This window comes from Thermomyces lanuginosus (assembly GCF_041956635.1).
Source record: "Thermomyces lanuginosus strain ATCC 200065 unplaced genomic scaffold VTN49scaffold_1, whole genome shotgun sequence".
NCBI lineage: Eukaryota > Fungi > Ascomycota > Eurotiomycetes > Eurotiales > Trichocomaceae > Thermomyces > Thermomyces lanuginosus.
The window spans coordinates 52,456-76,390 of NW_027192335.1; the positions used below are offsets into that span (position 1 = coordinate 52,456).

The 23,935-nt window shown below is 51.6% G+C and overlaps 11 protein-coding genes across 11 annotated transcripts; 6 read left to right on the forward strand and 5 right to left on the reverse strand.

Moving 5' to 3' along the window:
- Positions 1-2,414: 2,414 nt before the first annotated feature.
- Positions 2,415-3,035, reverse strand: VTN49DRAFT_21 (uncharacterized protein; the record flags this gene model as incomplete). Its single annotated transcript, XM_069409787.1, has 3 exons — positions 2,415-2,463; positions 2,538-2,658; positions 2,783-3,035. 3 exons carry the CDS (start codon positions 3,033-3,035, stop codon positions 2,415-2,417), a joined length of 423 nt encoding a protein of 140 aa, XP_069272716.1.
- Positions 3,036-3,590: 555 nt separating this feature from the next.
- On the reverse strand, positions 3,591-8,515 carry VTN49DRAFT_22 (uncharacterized protein; the record flags this gene model as incomplete). The annotated part of the gene is made up of 10 exons (XM_069409898.1): positions 3,591-3,722; positions 3,775-3,819; positions 3,882-4,625; positions 4,676-4,927; positions 4,981-5,542; positions 5,600-5,677; positions 5,736-6,782; positions 6,842-7,745; positions 7,797-7,968; positions 8,021-8,515. 10 exons carry the CDS (start codon positions 8,513-8,515, stop codon positions 3,591-3,593), a joined length of 4,431 nt encoding a protein of 1,476 aa, XP_069272717.1.
- A 782-nt stretch (positions 8,516-9,297) lies between these two features.
- On the forward strand, positions 9,298-9,622 carry VTN49DRAFT_23 (uncharacterized protein; the record flags this gene model as incomplete). Its single annotated transcript, XM_069410009.1, has 2 exons — positions 9,298-9,454; positions 9,510-9,622. The coding sequence occupies 2 exons, from the start codon at positions 9,298-9,300 to the stop codon at positions 9,620-9,622; spliced, it is 270 nt and encodes an 89-aa protein (XP_069272718.1).
- A 1,073-nt stretch (positions 9,623-10,695) lies between these two features.
- On the forward strand, positions 10,696-11,190 carry VTN49DRAFT_24 (uncharacterized protein; the record flags this gene model as incomplete). The annotated part of the gene is made up of 1 exon (XM_069410120.1): positions 10,696-11,190. The coding sequence occupies one exon, from the start codon at positions 10,696-10,698 to the stop codon at positions 11,188-11,190; it is 495 nt and encodes a 164-aa protein (XP_069272719.1).
- A 153-nt stretch (positions 11,191-11,343) lies between these two features.
- VTN49DRAFT_25 (uncharacterized protein) lies at positions 11,344-12,456 on the reverse strand (the record flags this gene model as incomplete). The annotated part of the gene is made up of 1 exon (XM_069410231.1): positions 11,344-12,456. The coding sequence occupies one exon, from the start codon at positions 12,454-12,456 to the stop codon at positions 11,344-11,346; it is 1,113 nt and encodes a 370-aa protein (XP_069272720.1).
- Positions 12,457-13,911: 1,455 nt separating this feature from the next.
- VTN49DRAFT_26 (uncharacterized protein) lies at positions 13,912-15,829 on the forward strand (the record flags this gene model as incomplete). The annotated part of the gene is made up of 5 exons (XM_069410342.1): positions 13,912-13,925; positions 14,202-14,338; positions 14,391-14,842; positions 14,907-15,335; positions 15,389-15,829. The coding sequence occupies 5 exons, from the start codon at positions 13,912-13,914 to the stop codon at positions 15,827-15,829; spliced, it is 1,473 nt and encodes a 490-aa protein (XP_069272721.1).
- A 1-nt stretch (position 15,830) lies between these two features.
- Positions 15,831-16,421, reverse strand: VTN49DRAFT_27 (uncharacterized protein; the record flags this gene model as incomplete). The annotated part of the gene is made up of 2 exons (XM_069410453.1): positions 15,831-15,876; positions 16,258-16,421. The coding sequence occupies 2 exons, from the start codon at positions 16,419-16,421 to the stop codon at positions 15,831-15,833; spliced, it is 210 nt and encodes a 69-aa protein (XP_069272722.1).
- Positions 16,422-16,532: 111 nt separating this feature from the next.
- Positions 16,533-17,398, forward strand: VTN49DRAFT_28 (uncharacterized protein; the record flags this gene model as incomplete). The annotated part of the gene is made up of 3 exons (XM_069410564.1): positions 16,533-16,630; positions 16,699-17,197; positions 17,252-17,398. The coding sequence occupies 3 exons, from the start codon at positions 16,533-16,535 to the stop codon at positions 17,396-17,398; spliced, it is 744 nt and encodes a 247-aa protein (XP_069272723.1).
- Positions 17,399-18,044: 646 nt separating this feature from the next.
- Positions 18,045-19,153, forward strand: VTN49DRAFT_29 (uncharacterized protein; the record flags this gene model as incomplete). The annotated part of the gene is made up of 2 exons (XM_069410675.1): positions 18,045-18,591; positions 18,660-19,153. The coding sequence occupies 2 exons, from the start codon at positions 18,045-18,047 to the stop codon at positions 19,151-19,153; spliced, it is 1,041 nt and encodes a 346-aa protein (XP_069272724.1).
- Positions 19,154-19,434: 281 nt separating this feature from the next.
- On the reverse strand, positions 19,435-21,759 carry VTN49DRAFT_30 (uncharacterized protein; the record flags this gene model as incomplete). The annotated part of the gene is made up of 4 exons (XM_069410787.1): positions 19,435-20,452; positions 20,504-21,173; positions 21,227-21,440; positions 21,499-21,759. 4 exons carry the CDS (start codon positions 21,757-21,759, stop codon positions 19,435-19,437), a joined length of 2,163 nt encoding a protein of 720 aa, XP_069272725.1.
- Positions 21,760-22,339: 580 nt separating this feature from the next.
- Positions 22,340-23,617, forward strand: VTN49DRAFT_31 (uncharacterized protein; the record flags this gene model as incomplete). Its single annotated transcript, XM_069410898.1, has 3 exons — positions 22,340-22,905; positions 22,961-23,526; positions 23,580-23,617. The coding sequence occupies 3 exons, from the start codon at positions 22,340-22,342 to the stop codon at positions 23,615-23,617; spliced, it is 1,170 nt and encodes a 389-aa protein (XP_069272726.1).
- Positions 23,618-23,935: the final 318 nt, after the last annotated feature.

Here is a 23,935-nt window from a genome sequence, read left to right on the forward strand (position 1 = left end):
CTGCCAGAGATTCGCCCAGGGTTTCCCCGTCATGAAGGTAAATCAAGATTGGGTGTGGTTAAGCAACGTTTAACCTACCTAATTCACTTTAAAATCAAGTACGCTTATTGCTGTTCTCGGTGAATGGTACACGTTAAATGCCCTGTTTGGGAAAGGCACATGACTTGTTCGGGCGATTCCAGGAATCTCCAGGAACAAAACTGGCAAGCCGCTAGCGGTCTGGGTGAATTTAGACTTCACAAGCTAAAACGAGTCTTTGTCTGCTTGGCATCCTTGGCTTCCATTCAAGTCAGGTTGGCCCACTTCTTGTTCAGCCCAAGCTGCCCATCCGCCCCAACGGCCCCAATCATAGTTCAGAATGTTTGACTTTCCGTGCGAGATTCTCCGTCGGCAGTCACAAATTCCGCGAACGCACGTGGCAGGCGATTAGCGAACTCGAATCAGGATCTTACCGGAATTCGTTTCAACAGCGAGAAAGCATGGGCCACAGCCCACAAGGGCCACATCTCCTGAACGACTTGCACGTGGTTGTCGACACGGGGAAGTTGCATCGTTAGCCCTAAGTTCCCACACCGAGAAAGCTTCAATCCCATCCCAGAGAGAAGTGTTAGCGGGTAGGTTAAACTAGGTTATCCAGTGCAAGGGTTGCGGACAACCGGGGGGGAAATTGGGAACTTCATCCGAGTGTTCTGATTTGTTTCCTCTCCTGCAGAGCTGAGTGAGAGCCAACTGATCTCTGCCCTTGCAGCCAACAATGACGCACCATATCGAGCCCCAGAGCCAGAGTCGCCCAATCAAGTCACTCTTTCACCCCCTATGATCAGAAATTCAGCTCATGCACTAAATCCGTTTAGCCTGTCTTGGCGACATGGCGGTGTGGAGAACTGTCTTTCACAAGCACGAGTCAACGAGGATACACGGGCACACTCTCACAATGGACCAACGGGCTAAACTCTCTGGCAACTTTGGTTGTGTACAACGAAGGCTTGTTATCACAGACTTTCTGACCAAAGTTTCCAAGACTCTGGAATTCTGGAAAATACTCGTTAACCACCCGCCGTGTCTAGCAACGGGGCTTTCGACGATGAAGACGGACTTGAGCGATCCCCACGCGCCGTCTGAGATATGCTACTGCAGCCCAACAGAAAACCGTTTGGATTGGATTATCCTTGGTTCACCCGGAGAAATCCCAGCAATCAAAGCTGAAGGGCGCTCTTGGGAAGTTGGAAGACATCATATACCGGGGTTGTTCAATTTAGCTAGGTGACTAAACCAGCCCCAGTGAAGTCTAGATCAACGTCACGAATATTCGGATTAGCGTCCATTGTGTTGTTCTTTGAATGGAACAGTAGTACCAAAGGAACCGGTTCGCCGGTCGGGCGTGGCTGACAAATGTATAATTCCAGAGTAGGAATAGATGCATGTTCATCGCATCATCGAAGACGTGATGTATTGAAGACTAGAGAATGGTGCGGTAAGAGGACTTTATCCGGCCATGAAAGTCTTCCAACAGACTCGATAAACGTCGAGCTTCACAGCATTTTGAGAGCCCATTCCCATTCACTAATTAATGATTATAATCTAACATCCAACCCTGAACACCGATGTCACTGAGCCTGAGTGTTGTAAGTCCCGGCGCCGCTCCATGAGGTAATCTTTCCACATGGCTCTGGCCACTTCAGTTCTCTTTTCCAGCATGTGGTTGTCCCGCTTTATCATGGGAAATTCATCGTCGTTATCATTCTCTTCATCATAGACTGGTAATTGAGACTCCCCCTCACTTTCATAACCATCAAGGAGTCCAAATCATACCCCTCATGTTCATTCATAAAGTTATGAATCGCAGCAAGTGCACGAACCAGTCTAATCTGCGTCGGGAGTGGAAGTCCATCTCTTACCTCATTCAGCGTTCGAAAAGCGTTTCCTGAACAAATCAAACGTTCGCCAGATCGCCGTCCGTTTCCTGGCATGACGAATGTTGAAAAGCTCTTTGATATTATTCAGTCCATCTTCGCCATTCTCGAAGTCGCCCAGTCGGTGGCGAACATCGTTGTAGGGGACCAGCAGCTGCGGCGTATAGGGGGCAAAATTAGCATTGGCAAGAAAATAACATCCCCGTGGCAACGAAAATGCACCACACTTTGAAGTTGCTGCGTCAAGAACTTCGTAGTTGTCAGCGCAACCTTCCATTCCCGCACAGATGTAGACGAAGTTTAGATTAAAATCACAAACAGCGAGCGCGTTATGCGAAAATACACCATCTCGATTCCGCCAAGCAGGCGCCTGGTCACGGACGGGTATCCAAAGAGGGAAATGAGCGCAACCCAACACGCCCAAGCAACCATCGAGATAAGGCCTAGCTGCGGGATCATTGCCCAGTGCCTTCTTGCTATATTCTGCCGATGGAGTTCGGATCAGTTCGCGAGATATGGTAGAATGCCGTCTAAGACTTGATGAAAGACTCTATCGGGTTTCATTGTCAGGACATCCGAAGCTATCGAATTTCGCACAAAACCGGATCTCACGGGGAATCTTACGATGACATTGTGGTCAACGAATGCTGAAACTTCTCGACAGCATTCCTGTATGACGCGCCTTTAGCCGTCAAATACAGGAAGATCAGCAGTTTTCGCTCGATGATCATCCCGTTGCGACGCTCTGGCACCCAATGAAGGGACACGCAGTGCCAACAACCGTGCCAATTTATGAAAGGTAGAGGGGCGCATTCCCGTTAGGTCTCTGATCCCTTCCGGGTCTTCTTCGGAATCATCACATTCCTCACCAGACTCCTCGACGTCCGAGGGAGTAGCATCCACGTCCATCATTTGGGCATCATCATCACCACCACCACCACCACCATCATCATCATCATCATCATCATCATCATCGGATGACTGAGCTGGAAGGTTCTCTTGGATAGTTGGAATCAATCGTTTAAGGATATATCTCTGGACATCCAAAATGGATTCTGTGACGAGCGCTGTCGCAAGATTCTCAATCTGCTCCCAGAGCTCTGCCTCTTCCTGCTCCGTCATCACTACCCAATGCGGGATTAGAAGTTACTCGTGCAGTTGATATTGCTTTTGTAGTGGATGAAGAAGTGATCGCAATTGATAACGCAAGAGAGATACAAAAAGGAGAAACGTATTTCAGTGTCTCGCTGGCGGCTTTGCTACTGGAGGGCTCCCAGCTTCAACTCGGATTTAACGTGGATGAGGGAGCGGCGTGCTGTTCGGGAAATTTTGATACCAAAATTACTGACTATATCTAGATACCATAATGCTTCTGGTATTTATCGTATCAGCAGTGGATCATTGTGGGAATACGCCAATGAAATCCAGGCAGAAATCCATTACAATGTCATCTCCATCCGGCCTGTAATCAAGATGACGAATTACCTGTAACGCAATCGGTCACAGAGTCGTAATATCGACTAGTTCGCGACGCGCGCAGCACGCGTGAAGTTGGATGGCTGTCCAAACTTCGGACTTGTGAGATTATTTCGAATATTTCAATTACAGCAACTCAAAACAGAATTGTGCCGCAGACAGTATGTCCAGCGGGTCAACAGCTTTCACTCATCAACTCGGCTACCCTGCATGCGCCTTGCGAGCCTTTCGTATGCTGAAGAATCTCTTTGCCCTGCTGACACCGTGGAGATAGAGCCATGAGAAGAAGAAGACCATGGCAAAGTTGAAGCCGATAAAGACCCAGAATATACCCTGGGATCACTGTCAGCCAGCTTTTAAATTACCCCAGACTAAAAATACTCACAAAATCGCGCCATTTGTGTGAGTAGAACACGTTGAAGCTCCGGCCCTAGAAGGAGAATCAGCGTGCATTTCATAAGAGCATCTTCCTTGCCCAGTAAGAGAACATACAAATTGGTCTCCGTCCGCGAATTGGCAAAAGGAGCACATCCCATTTCCAGCATCCTGAACGTATCCTCCCGCCTGCTGGATGAATGGTCCAGCGTATTGCTGACAACTCATCCCAGGCGGCGTACTAAACCGAGCCACTTCGCGTTCGACACAGCGGACTGGCTGGCGATGGATGACGACGCTAAGGAATGCCTCCAACAAGTACGTGAACGGGGTTAGCCAATACATCCAAGCACGCCAAAAGCCTGGCAGAGCCGCAAACGGCACGACGATGCCGCAGAATGAGACGACAAATGTGAAGAACGCAGGGACAAGCAGTGATGCAAACAGCTCGTTGGGAGACATTGCCGCGATGAACTGGCCGAACCCAATATAGAAGAGCTCAAACAAGATGACTAGCATGTACACGAAGCCGCTGGTAAACGAGTCCCGAGGGAAGCCGACACCCCAATACCAGCAATTGAAATAGATCGACCCCGCAACGATGGCGTATGGTATTTCTGGGAGAATTGCGCTGACCACGAACGCCCACCAGGAGTAGATCTTGGAGCTGGCCTCCCGAGACTCGTATAAGTTGCGGAAATGCAGGAATCGCGGCTGCAACTGCTGAATCAGAGGTGGGCAGATGGTCAACGTCATAAAAACGGAAAAAAGCCTCGACTGCATGTCGATGAAGCTTTTTCCGAGTTTCCAGAATGTAAATGTGTTAAATAGTCCGGTGAATATGTGAAGCAAGAATTTGCCCTAGAACTTGTCAGCGATCGAATTACTGTTAGAGTCTAAAGGTTACACACAGCAATATACTGTGGTGACCGCCAGTATGCAACAAAAGAGCGCCTGGTGGTTGCCAAAATTTGCGTCCAGATTGGCATGGCAAACTCGCGGTCATCCCGGGTCTTCTCGTTCTGACTCTTGTTTCGACGGGAACGAATAATCTCTTCAATTTCTTCTCTCCGAGCCCTGCACTCGGGTGATTTCTCCCACACATCAGCCCAGTCTTTGCCCTTGTAGTTGGGATCTCCGGCGCCAATAACTTCGAGCATGTACTGACCGTTGTTAGCTGCTATCTTGAAACATCACGGCAATGGACTAAACTCACTTCTGCTGGATTTGCATCTGGTGGGCACTTTTTCCCTCCGTTCCGCTCGAAGTACTCTATCATAGTACGGGAGTCATGTCCCAGTTCACCGTGATACACAACTCTGCCTCCACTTTTCAGCAGTAGCAGGTCGTCAAACTCTTCAAAAAGCACCGCAGACGGCTGGTGTATTGTGCACAGAACCGCCTGCCCTGCATCTGCCAGTCGCCGCAAAAACCGTACAATATTGTACGCCGCAAGCGAGTCCAACCCTGACGTTGGCTCGTCCAGAAAGAGAAGCAACTCCGGCTTGCTTGCCAGCTCGACTCCAATCGTCAGCCGTTTGCGTTGCTCCTGGTTGAGTCCCTCGCCACCGACGCCGACAATTGCCCCCGCGATGGGCCTCATTTCCAGCAAGTCTATAATTTTCTCGCAGTAATCGTACTTTTCTTGAATGGGCACTTCTCGTGGCTGTCGAAGGAGGGCCGAGAACCGAAGAGACTCGCGAACTGTTGCTGTTGGCTCATGCACGTCCATTTGCTGAGCAAAGGCAGTAGCTCGCTGGAAACTTTTTGGAAGTGGTCTACCAATATGTTAAACTGTATCATTGAAGGTTTATTTTACGGGGGAAATTTCCTACCGTCCATCGACGAGAAAATCCCCCGTGACCACGCCGGTGGTGATACGCTGGGCAAGTGTATTGAGTAGCGTCGTTTTTCTGCAATGTTCAGAAGTTAGTGACGGTCGATCATGGCAGGCATAGTGGACATTTGTACCCAGCTCCTGAAGCGCCCATCAGGGCTGTGAGCCGGCCTGGCTTCACGTAGCCTTGCACATCCTGCAACAATTGCTTCCGGCCTCCTTTAACGGGGACCACGTAGTTGACATGCTGCCAGGTGAAAATTGCCGTGTTCGCCGCTATGCCATCTACACGCTTTTCATTCTGTTCGCTGTCTTCTTGACTGGGAACCTTTGCTCCAGACTCCTCATCTGATGACTGAGTGCCTTTCCGGATGGCATTTGCCACGTCCTTGGGTGCCTCCCCTCGTTTGAAAATTGTCACTGAACTGCCTCCCTTGTTTGGCCTCTGCAACTCCGTTCCTAGCATAGTCAACGCAACGAAAAGAACCAGCCACGCAATCAGGATGCCAAAGTTCCGCCAGAGGTGAGCCCGAGTGTAGGTGAATTGGGTCTCGGTGTAGTCTGATCCTCTCACGAAAGTTTCTCCGGGCCTGCTGCCTTGAATCAGACAGCTTTGATGCTGCGGCGTGGCGTTCGGGCCCTGTGGAACCAGATACGGGGGCTCGCAACGAATATTCAAGTTGTGAAATTCGTTCGTCATGAGCGCCTCAAAGCAATACTGAACTGGATTGATCCAGATGAGCCACTTGAACCAGGGACGCATTTTCCATGGTGGAATCAAGTATCCAGTGTAAACAACCAGAGCTTGGATGGCAACTCCTGTGAGACGGGTGGCGACATCAAGGGATGAAGAGAGCGCACCCAAGGCGCGAAAGAATGAGTACATTGTCATCGTCAAAATGAACAAGAAGAGCAGACTGATGAAGAATTGAGATGCTGTCCTTGCCAGATTGGCCATGAAGTACACAACAATGTTGAAGATGAACACTTGTATGAAAACCAGTGGCACATCGACAGCCACCTGCGCCAAAGCATATGCTGAAGGTCGGTAGAAACAGAAACTCTTGTGCTTCATCAGTATCGGCCGGCTTTCAAAGGCGGCAGTGAGTTCTGCCATCGCAAGGAGGGCGTTGAAGAGCAAGATATAGAACATCACGCCTCCGCGAGGGAATACGTCAGAACTGTATGATTCAGCATGAGCGCATACGAATCTTCCATAGCGTGCGCTGTCAAATCGTACCTCGTTGGTTGTAAGTTGAAGAAAAGACTACCGACAATGAGCGCTTGGAACACAAGCATCCCCCATTTTCCGTACAAAGATTGCTTGTCGCCGACCATGACCTGGAATTGCCGCTCCGTCAGAGCTAGCACCTGCCGATGAAATGGAATCGTGTAGTTTTTGTGCTTCTCCCGATTAAGATACTTGTCGCGTTCTTCCTTTTGCCTCGCCGTCTCTTCCTCCAACGATTCAATGTCCCTGAGCGCAGCTTTGTGGACATCACTTTGAAGATAGGCTCTCTCAAAATCCTCCGCCGATCGAGGAATGCGATTTTCCCAGCCAGGCTTCACACGCCGAGCGTTGGGATCGCTAACTGAGGTCAGGAAGTCAGGCGTTGTCCACCGAGGCGGACATTCGAAGCCGAGATTCTCGAAGTACGCCTTTGCGTCTTCAGTCTTGCCGAAGAATGCACATCGGCCTTCTTCGATCAGTATGACCTTGTCGAACAATGCGTAAAGGCTTTCCGCAGCTTGGTACAAGGCAACGAGCGTCGACACGTTGGCAGTGTTGGTCAAGCTACGCAGACTCTCAACGTACTCGAGAGCCGTGCTAGCATCGAGGCCCCGTGTCGAATTGTCCCAGCACTGAGTACTCGCTTTCGTAATCATTGCCTCTGCGATGGACACTCGTTTCTTCTCTCCGCCGGACACACCGCGAATCAGCTCGTTTCCAACCTTTGTGTCCATGGTGTGCTCGATCCAAAATAGCTTAGATATCGCGCTGAGGAAGGTTCTCTGGTAGTCTTTGCGACTTTCACCCTCGTTTCGCGAGGCCTTTCCTGGAGTTCTTGTTTTCAATGCGAACAACAGCGTCTGTTTGACGGTTAGGGTTGCATAATGCAGATCATCCTCTGGGTTGTAGGACACTAGGTTCAAATCAGGCCATCAATTCCAGGATCAGAGTAAATAGGGCTTACCTTCTGAACGGTATTTTTCCGCCATTGTCTTCGGGTCGACTCCGCCATACGATACATCCCCTTCAATACTCTCATATCCAGCTCTCTGGTTTCCAATCACTTTCAGAAACGTCGAGCAGCCCGAGCCTGGCCTCCCAAGTAGCAACAGCATTTCTCCCGGACGTACGCAACCCTGGCATGACCGTCAATACTAGTCCTTCCTCCAGAGGAGGAACGTTGCCCACTGTAAAGTTGTGTAGAATTGTCCGCACTGGCTGTTTGCCTGCACCTATTCCTCTTGAATCTCGCTTGACTAATCCTTTGATAAATCTCGGAAGCCAAAGGAAGAAATCACTGTTCGTCGGCTGCAGAGCAGCCCCTAGCCCAACACCCTTTACTGTCAAATTCTTCCATATAACCCCAAGATGGCGCGTCTGTTCTTCCTCGGAGCTCTCCTGTCTCTTGCGGCCAAACATATTGGACACAAGCCGTTGGATATCGGTCTTGTGTGCATCTTGATACCCTTGCGAAGACACACTCGAGAGTCTCCGAGATACAATTCTCGAGACATGTTCGGAATCACTCGGCAGTACGCCGCTGCTTCGAGACGCCGTGCGGATTGGTTGAAACTCGAGCGTAGCATCCTCTCCATTGTTGACATCAATTGGCTGGGTAACTTGTGCAGTCTGGTCGCGCTCGTCCGTGGAGGATAACGACTGGGACTCATTGACTGCCGGCATGACTTCAAGGATGTCGAGCAGGCGATTAATGAATATCTACGCTCGAAGAATCCCATAACAACGATTGTTATAAGCCAGTAACAACAATCCGTCGTCCGCGTTGTCAAAAGAAAAGTATTCAGCCATCAATTACAAAGCATGATTAGCAATCATTCAGATACGAGTGACGTCACGAATCTCTTTTTGTCATCCCTACCGTTCGATCGCGTAGGCAAATCCTGGTTCCCGGGCGATTTATACCTGATTTGCAAGGTTTGCTTCAGACAAAGCCCTAAGCCGAGGCGATCCATCTGCGATTCAACCGAACCCTTTCCAGCATTTTCTCCATTTACGATACTCGTTCTCGATATGACTATTAGCTGTTTATTTTGCGTTCAAAAGGTTTCCTACCGCACTACACATGATCAGGAAGCAGACGTTGCGCATCATGATGACATCACAAGCTGCTTTATTCTCTCAACCTGGGTCAAATATATTGAACCGTATTAGGTTCAACGATCCACATTGAAGGAGCGCACTGTCCGGATCCATTGTGGCACTTACTGATCGCTTTTTATTTTTCTCCATCAGGTATTGAATAAGTTAAATGTGCGGTTTGTTCTTGTTGAGCTAGTGGGATGTCGAAACCTAGCGGTGGGTAACAATCCGAACCATGGGCACCGATTTCAATTAGAAAAGTCCAGATCATCCATCATGTAGCATGTTATCCAGATCATATATAAATATACATCATGGCGATCATATACATCTATATGAACAATCCAAGTCATATCTCATAACTCATGACTCGTAACCGAAACCAAAACGCCATCGGTCTCAATCTCTATCATGCCTTCATTTCTCATGACGGATCGCAGGGCTGGGAAAATGCATGGTCTGATGTCGTTCGTTTTGTCCGCACGATATCCGTCGAAATCATGACCCGCCGCCCTCTTCCTCGTCAACGGCTCTTCGTCGCCAGAAGAAGACGTTCATGTTATGGTGTGCTGCGTAGAGAGCGAATCCAAGAATGCCGATGAGAATGAAGAGAACTATAAGAATAACGGCGATTGTGACGTTCTGTTTGGCCATGCTGATAGAATTTGGATTCGGCGGACGCAAGTATAAAGTAAAGGTGCGGTTATGAATTTGACGGTACCGTAGGTGCTAGATTTGCCGGCGATGTATTCGAGTATGTATGCTCATTCACGTCTGTCAGAACATTTGAGTCAGCTTTAACCCCTGAACAAGGAATCAACGGGACGGTCTTGTCATGAGGGGACGCACTGCTTCAAAGATCTTCTTATATCTCGGAAATCGACAAATCGAAGAAATGCGACTGCGCTCAATCTCCCAAGATGTAGAGTTGGCCGGCGTTGATGCAATCAGCACCTCCAAGTACGTCGACTAATAGATAAAAAGGACAACCAAGAAAGAGGAGGATGGAAAACTGCATATTGGAAAGTGTAGGTTGGGAATCAAATGCTATTTGAAGCTTTGTTGTTTTCGTTTTGCTCAAGTGAGTGGCTGGGCGAACAGGCTCGCGTTTGACTTTGTTAGCGTCTGGGGTTGACTGAGGGACGACGCCGATAGGGTCCACGAACCCGCCAATTCATTAGTGAGCCTGGCCTAAACCTGTCTGGGTTTAGCCATTGATATTAAGGTCCCTCAGGCACTGATTTCGACTCGGCCAGCCCTAAGGCCGGAGCTTCGAGTTTCATAAATGCAGGAGGCGGGTTGGATCTTTCAGTGGTGTCGTGTGGTCAGTGACTCTACTATGTCCTATTAAATGGCCTCAAGAGGAACTTCGGGCACTACTTTAGATATGCGCATTAGCTCAATTATTAAAATCATAGTTAGTTGTACTCCGTACTCCGTAGGTATATGCTTAAGCTTAGTCGAGCGATGGTCTTGATCGATCCGATGTGATATGAACTGCGCGGGCAGCTCTTTCCATCCAAACCCAACGCCTATCCGCCATCACTAGTTTCGTACTCATATACAACGCCACTCAACAAAGATGACATTCTTAGTGCTGCAATGAACGAAGCTGCGCAGACGCTGCCGGTCCACATCAACCGCCATGGTGGCGAACGCAGCCCTAGCTGCATCATGAATCTCTAGTGTTAGTATCATGTGCCAACCCAAGGTATCTAACTCCGAGCTGGGCCATTATGGGATTCCCATGTTGACGGAATGAGATGTGGTTTCTGGAACGTTTCTCCCCGACGGAGCGCACCCGCACCGTCGACAAGAATCCCGTTCTACCCGTCTACCCACCGCCGCGCGAGCCCAGGCCAACAACCTGGCGATGCCACAAGTGCCACAACACATATCGCCTTGCCGTGACGCGCCGCTGTCTGGTGGACGGCCATGTCTTTTGCAATCCGTCGAAACTCCATACCCCTTCCACCATCCGATCTTGGAGCCAGTGGGCGGATCCGAGCCGTGCGAGTAGTATTGTCTGTGACATGAGACAACGACAATGCGTCCTCATCGTCGACTACTGCGGCTGGAAGGATTGGGCCGTCTGGCAACAGGAGATGAGTCGGATGCGGGACAGCGACAATAACAGGAGAGCGCGATCGTCGCGCCTCCGCAAGCAAAGGGCTGGGGTTCGCGCGGAGGAGGGTTACTACCAACCCGTGCGTATGCCGCCAAATGCTTTACAGAAGAAGAGTTCTCGTTATCGTTAACGACCGCGAATTCGAGAAGTTGGATGTCCTGCGCTGACTGTAACTAACTGAAGAATGTCAGTGCTAGGAGATAATTCCTATAATCCAGTTAATTATTCTATGTCCAAATAGCGATTAACGAAGAGGAATCTAATCTATCGTACATGATACTCATTATCCCAAAATCTTCAGCCCATTCTTAGTCTTTGATTGCTTCTTAACCTTGGACTTTTGCGTGGCAGCAGTGGTCGAAGTAGCGTTTCCCCCGCTAGCATTGGGGCCTTTCTTTCCTTTGTCATTGCTCACAACGACCGGTCGCACTTCCGTCGTGGCCCGACGCAGCAACACTGGATGCGAGCCGATATATTTCCCTTGCATCTCTCGTGCTGCTTTGAAGTAGTCATCGCCATCACTGAAACTAACAAATCCGTATCCTTTGCTCTTCTGGGTCCGTTTATCCCGAATCACGCGTGTCTTTTGCAATGACGGGTACTTCGAAAAGGCCTTTCGCAAAGACTCGTCCGTGACCTCGCCCGCGAGGTTGCCGACAAAGAGCCGGAAATGCGACGGATCCCATTCCAGAAGAGTTGGATCGGTCCATGTTTGACCACCACCCGACCTGACAACCGTCTTCTGGACCGATTGTTGAGTAGAGGCGCCAGGTGTAGGTGCGTTGGAAGTTCCTGGTGTGGTAGAGGTGGATTGGCCCGCGCCGGTGCGGCCCGCACTCTTAGCTTGACCTGCGTCTTTCTCCTCCCGGCTCATGTACGCACTCTGCCATTGTGCGATTTGCGCCTCTGTTTCCGGATCGAGTCCACTGTCCCTTCCCCGGCCCTGTCCCGCCGAGGAGTAGGAACCAGAGGTTTGTGCAGCTGCCGATGATCCATACGTACCGTCACCGTATGTCGGCTGGCCATAGTATGTGGGCCCGGCCTGGTAGGAGGTCTGAGATTGTGGGTATGTCGTCGGATAACCAGTCGGCCCAGTATAGGCTGCCGTCGGTGTCGTTGGGGTTGTGCCCGATACAGCAGGACTACTTGTGCGGTAAGGCTGACTCGACGCTACGGCGCGCGGTTGGAATGCGGTGAAGGCATTGTAGGTTGCGGACTGTGAGTTTGCGCCATATCCGCCGGCAGGAACGGCAGGTGAAGAGTACGAGGGTGCAGCCGAGTATGCCGGCTTGAATCCAGATAGTTGCGTCCCCGATGCCTGTGGGGGCCGTGGGGGGAGGGAAGGCGGCGGCGGTTGCAAAGATGACTTAGGACCTGGAGGCGGCGGCAAGGACATGATGAACGAGGTGTTCCCCCAACAAGTAGAAGCGCCAAAAGCAGGATTCGCGATCTGTGCAGCTAATAGCCGACAGAAGACGTACCTTCAGTCAGCCCCGATCTCCTCAATCACGTCAAAGATTGGTGGCCACGGAGAACAGAGTTCGACTGTCGATCGTGTCGGTGAACAAGGAGGCCAGCCGCGAGGGACTTTGCGTCTCCTGATTTTCAAGACGCGGACACAGAGAGCGCGACCCTGACCACGGTCAGGTTTTCTTCAAACGTAACACCGAACTTCAGATTGGGATACGAGACACGGTGTGGCTCTTGACGTGACGGGTTTGGGGATTTGTCGGGAACTGGGGACGAAGAGAAATGCCCAGAAGTTGCTGGAAGAACTATTTTGCCGATCGACCGGATCCCAGTTCGGACTAGCGTGGGAGGAATACGTATAACCTAACTCTGTCAGGAAGGTAAGCTGCCTATGGACTCCGTACCTTCATGCAGTGGCAAGTGGCAACTAACAAGAGCCGTTAGTTAACCAAAACAACTCGTTCATCCAGTCTTCCTCAGGCATTTGGAGCTTCATCATGTTGTATGCATGAGTCTCGGGGCCGCCTGGATTTTCCCGCACGTCCCTGCAGTATGCCAGAACGGAACTTATCGGGACCCGAGCGGACTCGATACAGTTGATGTTACCAATAGCCGCTATGCCAGGAACAAATGGCTGGCAGGTCGGGGGACCGTCTGGGCCGCAACTGTCGCTCACCGGGAACCCCGCCGAGGCGCGAGTAGGGGCTTAGATAGGCCATTGACATTACCCGAGTTCCAGATCGGGCGGACGACTGCGCTCCGGTCATGCCTCTGTGCATTTCTCACCAAAATACCACGGCCGGCTGGCCCAGCGGAGTCTCGGAGTCTCCCCCGTGGATGCCGGTTATTGACCCCTTCAATGTGAGGCTTACTGGGGCTTAATAAGGCTTAATAATCGCGCAGGGCTGGATAGCCTAGTGGTACCGATTGCCGCTCGGCATGCACGGCTGGGCCTGAATCGGGAAGGCGGGTTACTAAGCATGAAATCATCCCACATAGGATGCCCCGCCATGCTACGCCGAGCAGACTCCGATCGCAGCTCCGAAGCTTTCGGTTGGCTCTTGACATGGCCGGAACGAGGGGTCAAACAGCTTCCGTCAGATATGTCCCTCTAAGTTTTCCCGCGAGGCAGTTTGTCAACGATCGGTTGCGGGGATTAATAATAATTTGTGATCAATTCACTCAGCGTGTACCAGCTGCAAACAAAGCAAAAAGAACCCCGCCACGCCCGGGTTTTTCTCTCTCATAAACGTCACCTCCTCTCCCATTGCCCACAATCCTTCCTCTTGCTTTGATTCTGTAGATATCCTGACAGCTTCCCTTACCTCCTTCAACGGACAACCACCCTCGTTGTTGTCGTTGACTGATCCTTCCCGTCACCATGACTGAGGCAGTGTAAGTCTGCGGACCCCTCTATGTCGTCATCCCCGCCATTGCCCGTCGCAACACCTGCATATCGTCCCAGCTCAATGTTTTGGAGCTCTCCAATAGATGGAATCACGGATTACTGTTCGACATGTCCATTGTCGCATGGCTTGGAGGAGAACGGATAGGCCAATTGACTGCGACTGTTCTCCGTACCTTTCCAGAAAATGTAAATAAATCAGTTGACTGACTTCATCGCGTCGCGGCCGGCATGAACGCCGGCGCGTTCACGCGACATGCTTCTAGTGGTGATTTCGGCCTTATCGGTCTGGCCGTCATGGGCCAGAACCTGATTCTCAATGCCGCGGACCACGGCTTCACTGTCGTGGCCTACAACCGGACGGTCTCGAAAGTCGACCGTTTCCTGGAAAACGAGGCCAAGGGTACGTTGGGGTCGATAGGAATTTGATGAACTGGAACTGACGCGCGCAAAAGGCAAATCCATCGTCGGCGCCCACTCCATTGAGGAGTTCGTGGCCAAGCTGAAGAAGCCCCGCCGGATCATGCTCCTGGTCATGGCCGGCAAGCCCGTCGATGACTTCATTGAGCAGCTACTGCCGCATGTGGAGCCCGGGGACATCATCATTGATGGTGGTAACTCCCACTTCCCTGACTCGAACCGGCGGACCAAGTACTTGGCCGAGAAGGGCATTCGTTTCGTCGGCACCGGTGTCTCCGGTGGTGAGGAGGGTGCCCGTTACGGTCCTTCCCTGATGCCCGGTGGCAACGAGGAGGCCTGGCCCTACATTAAGGACATCTTCCAGAGCATTGCGGCGAAGAGTGAGGGTGAGGCTTGCTGCGAGTGGGTCGGTGACGAGGGTGCTGGTCACTATGTCAAGATGGTCCACAACGGTATTGAGTATGGTGACATGCAGCTCATTTGCGAGGTGAGTTCCCTATCGTGTTGTCAGAGTCCCGTCCGGAAACTCGTGCTTATGACGAACTCTCTAGGCATATGATCTCCTGAAGCGCGGTCTTGGCCTTTCTTCCTCGGAGATTGGCGACGTCTTTGACAAGTGGAACAAGGGCGTCCTGGACTCCTTCCTGATCGAGATTACTCGCGACATTCTCAAGTTCAATGATGATGACGGGAAGCCGCTTGTCGAGAAGATCCTCGACCAGGCTGGCCAGAAGGGCACAGGCAAGTGGACTGCCATCAACGCGCTCGACCTGGGCCTTCCTGTCACCCTCATTGGTGAGGCTGTCTTTGCCCGCTGCCTCAGCGCCATCAAGCCGGAGCGTGTGCGCGCTTCCAGCCTTCTGACCGGCCCCACGCCCCAGTTCGATGGTGATAAGCAAGCCTTTATCGATGACCTGGAGCAGGCCCTGTATGCTTCTAAGATCGTCTCCTACGCTCAGGGCTTCATGCTCATGCGCAGTGTACGTGTTTTCCGAACATTCCGATTGCATTCCATTGCTAATTATATTCTTAGGCTGCCAAACAATACGGTTGGAAGTTGAACCAGGCCAACATCGCCCTGATGTGGCGTGGTGGCTGCATCATCCGCTCCGTCTTCCTCAAGGATATCACTCGAGCGTACCGCAAGAACCCTGACCTGGAGAACTTGCTCTTTGACGAATTCTTCAACAACGCCATTCAGAAGGCTCAGAGCGGATGGCGGAATGTGGTCAGCAAGGGTGCTCTCTGGGGTATCCCCATCCCTGCCTTCAGCACTGCCCTGAGCTTCTACGACGGCTACCGCACCAAGGATTTGCCGGCCAACCTGCTGCAAGCTCAGCGGGATTACTTCGGTGCGCACACTTTCCGCATCAAGCCCGAATACGCCAGCGAGAGCTTCCCTGAGGGCAAGGATATCCACGTCAACTGGACAGGGCGTGGCGGCAACGTGTCCGCCTCTACCTACGTTGTATAGGCTAGCCTGTGTATTTAGTGATTTCCATTTCTGTTGGCCAAAGATATCTGGGTTATTACGTATTGTGGGTAGAGAATGAATGAATGATCGTTATGAGTTTTTGGATATGGTGGCCATTATTATTATTGCCTCTGTTTGAAGGACCATGTTGATCCCAGTGAGAACAGACGAGTCAGAATGGGTCTTTGGAGTCTGGCCGGACCCGCGGGAGCTAAGCCTAATTCGGAAATGCAGCATGTAATCTGCATGGCCAGCCATGAGCGGCCTCCATCGCTGTCTTCTTGCTCTCTCGGTCCAGGGACTCCAGGTTGTGCATTGCGCCCAGTCAACCGGAGAGTCCATTGAGCTGTTTCGACCTCTTTTCCCTGGTAGGGGGTCGGTCGTGTCACTTTGTTGTTCTTCCTCCGTCGTCCGACCCTCATTCCGACATTGTTCGCCTGAAGCCGATCCGTTCGCTCGTGCGGTGTGCTAAGCGCGCGCCAATCCCGCTCCGTTTCAGGCCGGGTTGAACTTTTGAAAAGTTGATCTGGCTGGTTTCTCTGGGAAAAGGTAGTCTAATGGTCGGATAGTCTGCGGACCATCCGTCCACCATCTCCTTTTAGTCTTCAACATTCGCCCACGCGGGTCCATTCTCTTCTGCTTTTGATCACGTCGGGACCCCTTTTGAAGCTGCTGTTTCGGCGGTGGACAGGGTCGTTGTCACATGGCCGACAAGCGGCAGAGTGTTGGTGGCAAACTCCCTACTCAGGGAGGACCCATGGTTCCTACGGATGAGACGTTGGCTAAATCTATCGGCGGACGGTAAGCTCTCAATGACCACCGACTTCACGCTCACTCCCTTTTGCTGAATATCTGTTGTAATGAAATAGGGTGCGCATTACGACGATTGGTCCCAATGCGACGACTGTAGAAGGTACTCTGTTTACCGCGTGTCCCATCACCAATCTAGTGGCCATCAATACCTCTTCCTCCTCCCCGAACACGAGCACCAATCAATCGGGTGACTACCGTATCATCCCTGTTTCCCGCATCCAGTCTTTCCAACTCCTCAGTCTCGGGCCATCGAATTCGGAGACGCCGTTTACAGATGCCGTTCCCCCGCTTCAGTCATTAGACATTCGCGCGCTCAGACAACGCGAGGCGAATGCGGTTGCCAAGGCACAGGAAAAGGAAGCGCGACGCGGTAAAGGTGTGACCCGCGAAGCGCAGGACCTGTTTGATGCTTTTAGTCGTACCATGCCCACCAGATGGGACGGCACAAGCATTGTCGTCGCAGAGGCCGTTACAATTGCCAAGCCGTACCGGGTGGATGACTGCCGCCCGTTGGTGCCGGGCGATAACGCGGCCCTTGCGCGGGTTCGCAAGGTGGTATGTATACTGCTGCCTCGTAGCAATGCTCTATCAATACTGACAAGTTTCCAGTTGGAAATGGAGCGTAAGAAAATCGAACTCCGTAATGCAAGCGCCGTGATCAGCAACAATGCGCACTTTGCGAGGCAGAGCAGGGATCGCGTGGCCATCCCGAATCATCTCGACTCTTCTGCACCAGCTCCCAGGAAGGGAGGTTAAATTCCAAAGCCGCGAGATTTGCACGCAGTGGAAACCTAGATGGGGATTGTCGGAAGGGGAAATATCAACGACGGCGAAACGGATATCATGAACCAAAATCAGTCATTGCGCCTGGACGGCAGAGTCTAGGCTAGCATGCATCATGACCGATACTTAGCTTCACGATAGGGCGAATCGAAAAGACATGTTCAAAACAGCTGCTTCCTTACATTCGGCGCGACTTTTGTATCTTAGGGCTGCCAGTCTATGGAGAAGTAATTGCCCCTGTTTCTGATCGATAGGAATCAGCTTGTAGCTGACAGTCTTCTGGACTAGACACTCCCAGAACGTGAGCAATGCCATTGCAGCATGCATGCGTTGAACATGTTCGACTTCCTGTTCCTTTCTCCTCCTATTCACACACACACACACACACACACACACACACACACACAACACACCAGAACATGACCTCCTGTCGTCCCGACGATTAATCAACAACGCCAAATTAACAGAAATTTCACACCATGCTCTCACGGCACTCTCTCACGTTCTACTTCCCCTCGCTGTATCCTTCTCAGGACCGATCAGCGTCAGGATTTGCGATACAACACACACACAATCCAGCCCCTCCTCTTGCGTGGAATCTCTGAAAACCGCAGTTCAAATGTCATTTGAGCACGCCGTCCAGCACGCATTCAAGGCGTTTCCCTCTGTGGAATTCATCCACCTGAGCAGCGAATTCCTGCCGCCCACGCCGATCGATGTCATGGACTACCGTGACCAGGGAGAACCGAACATCTACTCGTGCTGGAACGGTGTCACGGTGTATGACTGGGATGAGCACGTGGTGGTGAAATACGGCCATCGTGTCAAGCCCGCCGAGGCGCTGCACATGAAGTACGTGGCCGAGCATACCTCCGTGCCAGTTCCGCGTCTCCTGGGATGCTACACCGTCAAGGGAAAAGAGATTGGTGATGATGATGAGGATGCGAAGCGCCATACGTACATCTTCATGCAGCGCATCGTGGACGTCGCCCCCGTCAGTGATATCTGGGTGTTTCTCAATGAGAGAGAGCGACGCACTATTGCTCATGGTCTGCGCACGGCGATCCGTTCCCTGCGCCGCCTGCCGCCCGGTCCGTACATTGGATCTGTCTGTGGAAGACCAGTGAACAGTGATCTTCTAGAGAACATGCCTGCTGAGTTCAGAGGTTAGCTCCCTTTTCATTTCCGCACTCTCTCTTTCCCAAAGATGTTGAGAGGACTGACAAAATTCCAGGCCCCTTCCGTCTCGAAAATGACTTCTACACCGCCATCTACGAAGCCTACCCTTACCAGAGCCACCGTCATCTCCCCTCCCGGTACTTAATCGCGCACATGCTCCGCGAACTCCGCTCGCGTCCCCAACGCCCCTTTTTCTTCACCCACGCCCGCCTCGACCCGGACCACATCCTCATTGACCTCCACGGTAACGTCAAGGCCCTCGTTGGTTGGTCCTGGAGCGGCTGGTTCCCGGACTACTGGGAGTTTTACGAGTCACGTCGCTTCTTCGCCGAATTCGATGGAGCCTGGGGAGAGATCCTCCTGGAAACCCTCGAGCCGTTCTTCCTCGAGCCGGCCATCATGTGGGCGTTGAATGCGCTCAGAGAGGATATGCATGTGTGGTGGTCGGCGACGGCTGGACCATTGTCGTCGTCGTCTTCGGACACGGCGGCGGGGGTGTCTCTGGGTGGAGAGTTTGATTTGGAATTTGAGGATGTGTACAAGAAGTGAGTGATTATTAACTCGCCTTTTGTTCTTGTGTGCGTGTGTGTATCATGGAATGTTGCACTGGGGGTTCCTGTTGACATGGAGAGTGGTTTGATGTTAAAACTCTTCTCCTTCACAGAATGGATTTCGAAATTAGGCCGGCTAGACCAAGCAGCACTTCAGAGTAAAGTACAGTCTCATTCGCTAACATGACACTTCGCTAAAACAACGTCATAGTCCACATATAGCAAGTATCTTTAACACGCACAACCATGCCCGAGAAGATGTAAAAGAATAAACCCTTCCTACTCGGATAAAAGCGGCCTGCGCTCGTCATCGCGAATGACATTCTTCTTCCTCTTTTTTCGTCGTTTCTGCTTGCTCACGCTTTTAGACCCATCATTCCCTGCTGCACCATTCGACTGTTCATTGCCACTGTCCCGGTGGATTTCTGGAGAGGACTTAGCACTACCCTCGTCATTTGCCCCCTCCGTTTCCGATGGTGACCCGCTTGCAGTCTGAAGGATCACTTTCTTCACCCCGCCCACGTCGACGATTTGCTCGGTGATGCTACCACTTCGCGCGGGACCATGTGGCTGGTACGATGTTCGAATGTGTTCCCCGGATCTCGAGTCATATGACCGAATGCTGCTTGGCTTGCTCCTGATTCGGGTGGGCGATCCGTTTGGTGATCTACTGGGCGACCTGTTGGGAGATGAAGGGCCTGTCTCGATAGCCTCTTCGGGCACGGCAAGCCTAGCACCATCTACCTTCAGGTTGTTCGACGAAGAATGCTTTTGAATAGGTTCTGACGATGGCGAGTTTTGGTCCATCGTACCGTATCCACGGTCAGCAGCGCGCGATTCAGGAGATTTTGGCTGGGATACATCGGAAGTCCGCGTTGCAGAGTTGGAGTCGGTCACCCCTCCTGAAAGCGTCCGAGACAAGTCTGGGGTTTTGATCTTGACATTTTGGTAGCGAGTCTGTCTGGGCCGACTGGCAAGATTTGACGGGCCCAAATGTTTCAGATGTTCTCGGACCTCTTCCGCACCTCGTTTCGTAAGGATCTCGTGTGGTGCATCTGGCTTGTTTCGGAGAGAGAAACGAGGCGCGGGAACTTGGTTGAGACCACTACTGGTACGACGGGGCGGCCCCTCGGGGGGTGGTCCGTTTGCCCCCTCCTCTTCATCAGCAGTATAAACCGTCAGAGTAGGCCGCTCTTGCACAATCTGACCCTTTGGAACTCGCGTCCTGGGAGCTGGTGACAGCCGCCGAATCGCCTTGTGGACATCGATGAAAACATCCGACTCATCGATGATTTCCCTGTAATGCCATCAGTCATTCCGCCCCATTCTCGGTAGGACGATCACATACTCGCCGATGAGCTCCTCGATGACATCCTCAAGAGTAACGACTCCTAGAGCGCCATGGTCTTCCCCAGGATAATCAGAGACTAATACCATATGGGACTTGCCCTCCTGGAAGAAATTGACAATGTCCAGACAACTGGTCTCCGGGCGGGTTTCGGGAAGAGTGGCCAAGGCGAAATCTCGGACCATCTTGGCATCCTCCGGGTCATACGTGATGAGCATCTTCACAAGTAGCATGCCAACGAAGTTGTACGGGTTGTCTGGAGCATGAATGGGGATCCGTGAATAACCTTGGGACAAGATAAGATCCATCGCCGCCTCATCAAGAACCGTGTCGGTCGACATTGTAAACACGTCCTCCATCGGAGTCATAATGGAACCAACCGATTTCTCCTTCAAGTCCAGGACCGCGCTGATGATCGTAACTTCATCCGAATTCAGTTGTTCTCCGGCAGCACCCAAAGACTTGTGCAAGGTCACCAGTGTCTTCAACCCAGCTTTTTTATACACAGTCCCGTGATCCTCTCCTAGCAAGAAATCAAGGAGTTTGGCAATCGGCCACGCGAGTGGAGCCATCAGATACATCAACACCAGCACGCATGGCGCCATCCATGCTCCGATAGGAAGTCCATAGCGAACACAGATTGACTGCGGAACGACCTCACCGAAGATGACTGAAAGCGGTCAGCACATCGTTGGGGCACGAATCCGATTCGCCGCGGCTTACCAATGAGCGCCGTACTGCCGACGACTGCCATCCATCCACCGCCGAGTACCCGGTCGAGAACGATTGGCAGTGTTTCGTTGGTAATGACATTGCTGAGCAGAAGGGTAACCAAAACCCAGTGCTTCCCTTTGTGCAGCAAGTTTAACACCGCGGCAGCGTTCTTCCTCTCAGCCGGCTCCCCGGAGGAACTCAGGACTCGTAGATGGATTTCATCCTAGAATATAATCTGTTAGATCATGGCCAATTGCCCTTAGAAACATCCGCCACCCCACCTGTCCCATAAGAGCAATTGTCAACCCAGCGAATGCTCCTCCACCTAAAACCAGAGCGGCCGCTACGATGAAATACAGCCACACGCTCGCATCGCCCGATTCTTCACTTCCCGTACCGTGGCCTGCCCATATTCGTACAATTTCTGCCGGGGCCGCAGAAACGGCAGGAATCCTTGCAGAAAGCAACACCAGAACCTTTGCCAGACCAATTGCTATCGGCCTGCTGACCAGGTACGGACTAGCCTGGGCAACAGTTCTCATATCGGACAGACCAATGCGTAATCTCAAGGATTATTGAGGCGACATTGCGTCCCAATATTCTAAACAGCGACGACGACCTTGGTGACGTTTATGGATCGGAGCTTCGCAAAGCAGATCTCTGCGCGACGTAGAGTTAACTTCGCTGGGCAATCAAATTTGTAGAATGCAGCGACTTTATCTACCTAGGTCCGGCGCATTGACTTCTAAGTGTGGCGAGCTGGGAAGGAGGAAAATGCTCAAAGGATTAGCGAGATAACGGTTCTGAACCGCGAGGCGTGCTTTTTTGCGGGAAGCTGCAGCAAATCACACAGCTCGTGTGACGATTACGGAAATTAATGCCTCAGGCTAATAATTGATTACGTCATCCCCGTTAAATGCCTTAGGCATTAATCCGAACGCAAGAGATGATAAGGTCAGTAGTCCATGCCAAGACCGTCCGAGGTTCGTGTCGGTTATTCGCGGTGTTTAGATAGAGCGTCGGCAATGAGGTTGAACGACGACGAACTGCTACTACTGCTCATTCCAATCTTCAGTTCTCTTCTGGACATCTGTCCCTGAGGTCGTTTCCACAGTGGTCGCCATGAACAGGTCTCTGACGGTTAGCCGACGGCTTGCCCGTTCATGGAGGCAAGCCCTCCGATCTTATTCCTCTGCTCCCCCATCAGCTCGGCTGAATCAGCCCATTGACTTCAAGACAACACCCTTGTTGCATCATGCCCCGTCGTCTCTCTCTCAATCACAAGAACTTCCGCAGTCGGCAACAACAAAACGACTGAATCTATATCAAGCAATCAACTCAGCGCTCCGGACTGCTATGTCAACGGACGATAGAGTGATGCTGTTTGGAGAAGATGTCGCATTTGGCGGCGTGTTTCGCTGCTCGATGGATTTGCAAATGGAATTCGGCGGCGAGAGAGTATTTAATACACCGTTGACAGAGCAGGGCATCGTTGGGTTTGCCATAGGAGCTGCCGCGCAAGGCATGAAGCCTGTGGCTGAGATTCAGTTCGCTGATTACGTATTCCCGGCTTTCGATCAAATTGTCAATGAAGCAGCCAAGTTCAGATATCGGGAAGGCACAACTGGCGCACATGTTGGTGGTTTGGTGATTCGCATGCCGTGTGGTGCAGTCGGACATGGTGCTCTGTATGACACGTCGGCCTTCATGTCTATGTTCTATTTGCTGATTTACGGTGGGCAGGTATCACACACAATCGCCAGAAGCCTTGTTTGCACATGTTCCGGGTATCCGTGTCGTGATGCCTCGTTCTCCCACACAAGCAAAGGGCCTTCTCCTGTCGGCGATCCTAGAATGTAACGATCCTGTCATATTTATGGAGCCTAAGATCCTCTACCGTGCCGCTGTGGAACACGTGCCTACCGAGTCCTATACTCTTCCGCTAAGCAAAGCAGAAATAGTCAAGCCAGGAAGTGATCTGACGATCATATCTTACGGACAACCTCTCTACCTCTGCTCTCAGGCCATTGCAGCCGCCGAAAAGGAAAGACCTGGTCTGAGTATTGAGCTCATCGATCTGCGCACCATTTATCCGTGGGATCGACCGACAATCCTAGAGAGTGTTCGCAAGACTGGACGTGCGATTGTTGTACATGAAAGTATGGTAAATTACGGCGTTGGGGCTGAGGTCGCTGCGACAATACAAGACGGGGCGTTCTTGCGCTTAGAAGCACCCGTTAAGCGAGTTGCTGGTTGGAGCACACACACAGGGTTAACTTATGAGAGCTTCATTATGCCCGATGTTGCGCGTACGTTCATTTGGCCCCCTCGTTTTCTTCAGTAACTGACAGCCATTGTGCAGGAATCTATGATGCCATCCTTGAAACGATTGATTACTGAGATATCATAATAGCTTCGGGAAGATCGCCGACTGATAAAGAGCGGAGCGACGCAACATCACTTGGTTGATAGCGTTTACATCAATATCACGAGGATCCGGATAATACAATGCCCTTATGATGCTCGCACAACTGGCATCATATGTCATAGATGGCTGTTTCCCGATTTACACCTATGCTCGTGGTCGGGATTTCTTCACAGATTTCTCATCACAATTGACGTTGTATGAGCTGGAACAGTACTTCGACTAGTGCCTAGTCGATTTCTTTAAGACAGCATTTGACAAGCTAGTCCTATTCCCGTTCTTTGTACGGAGGT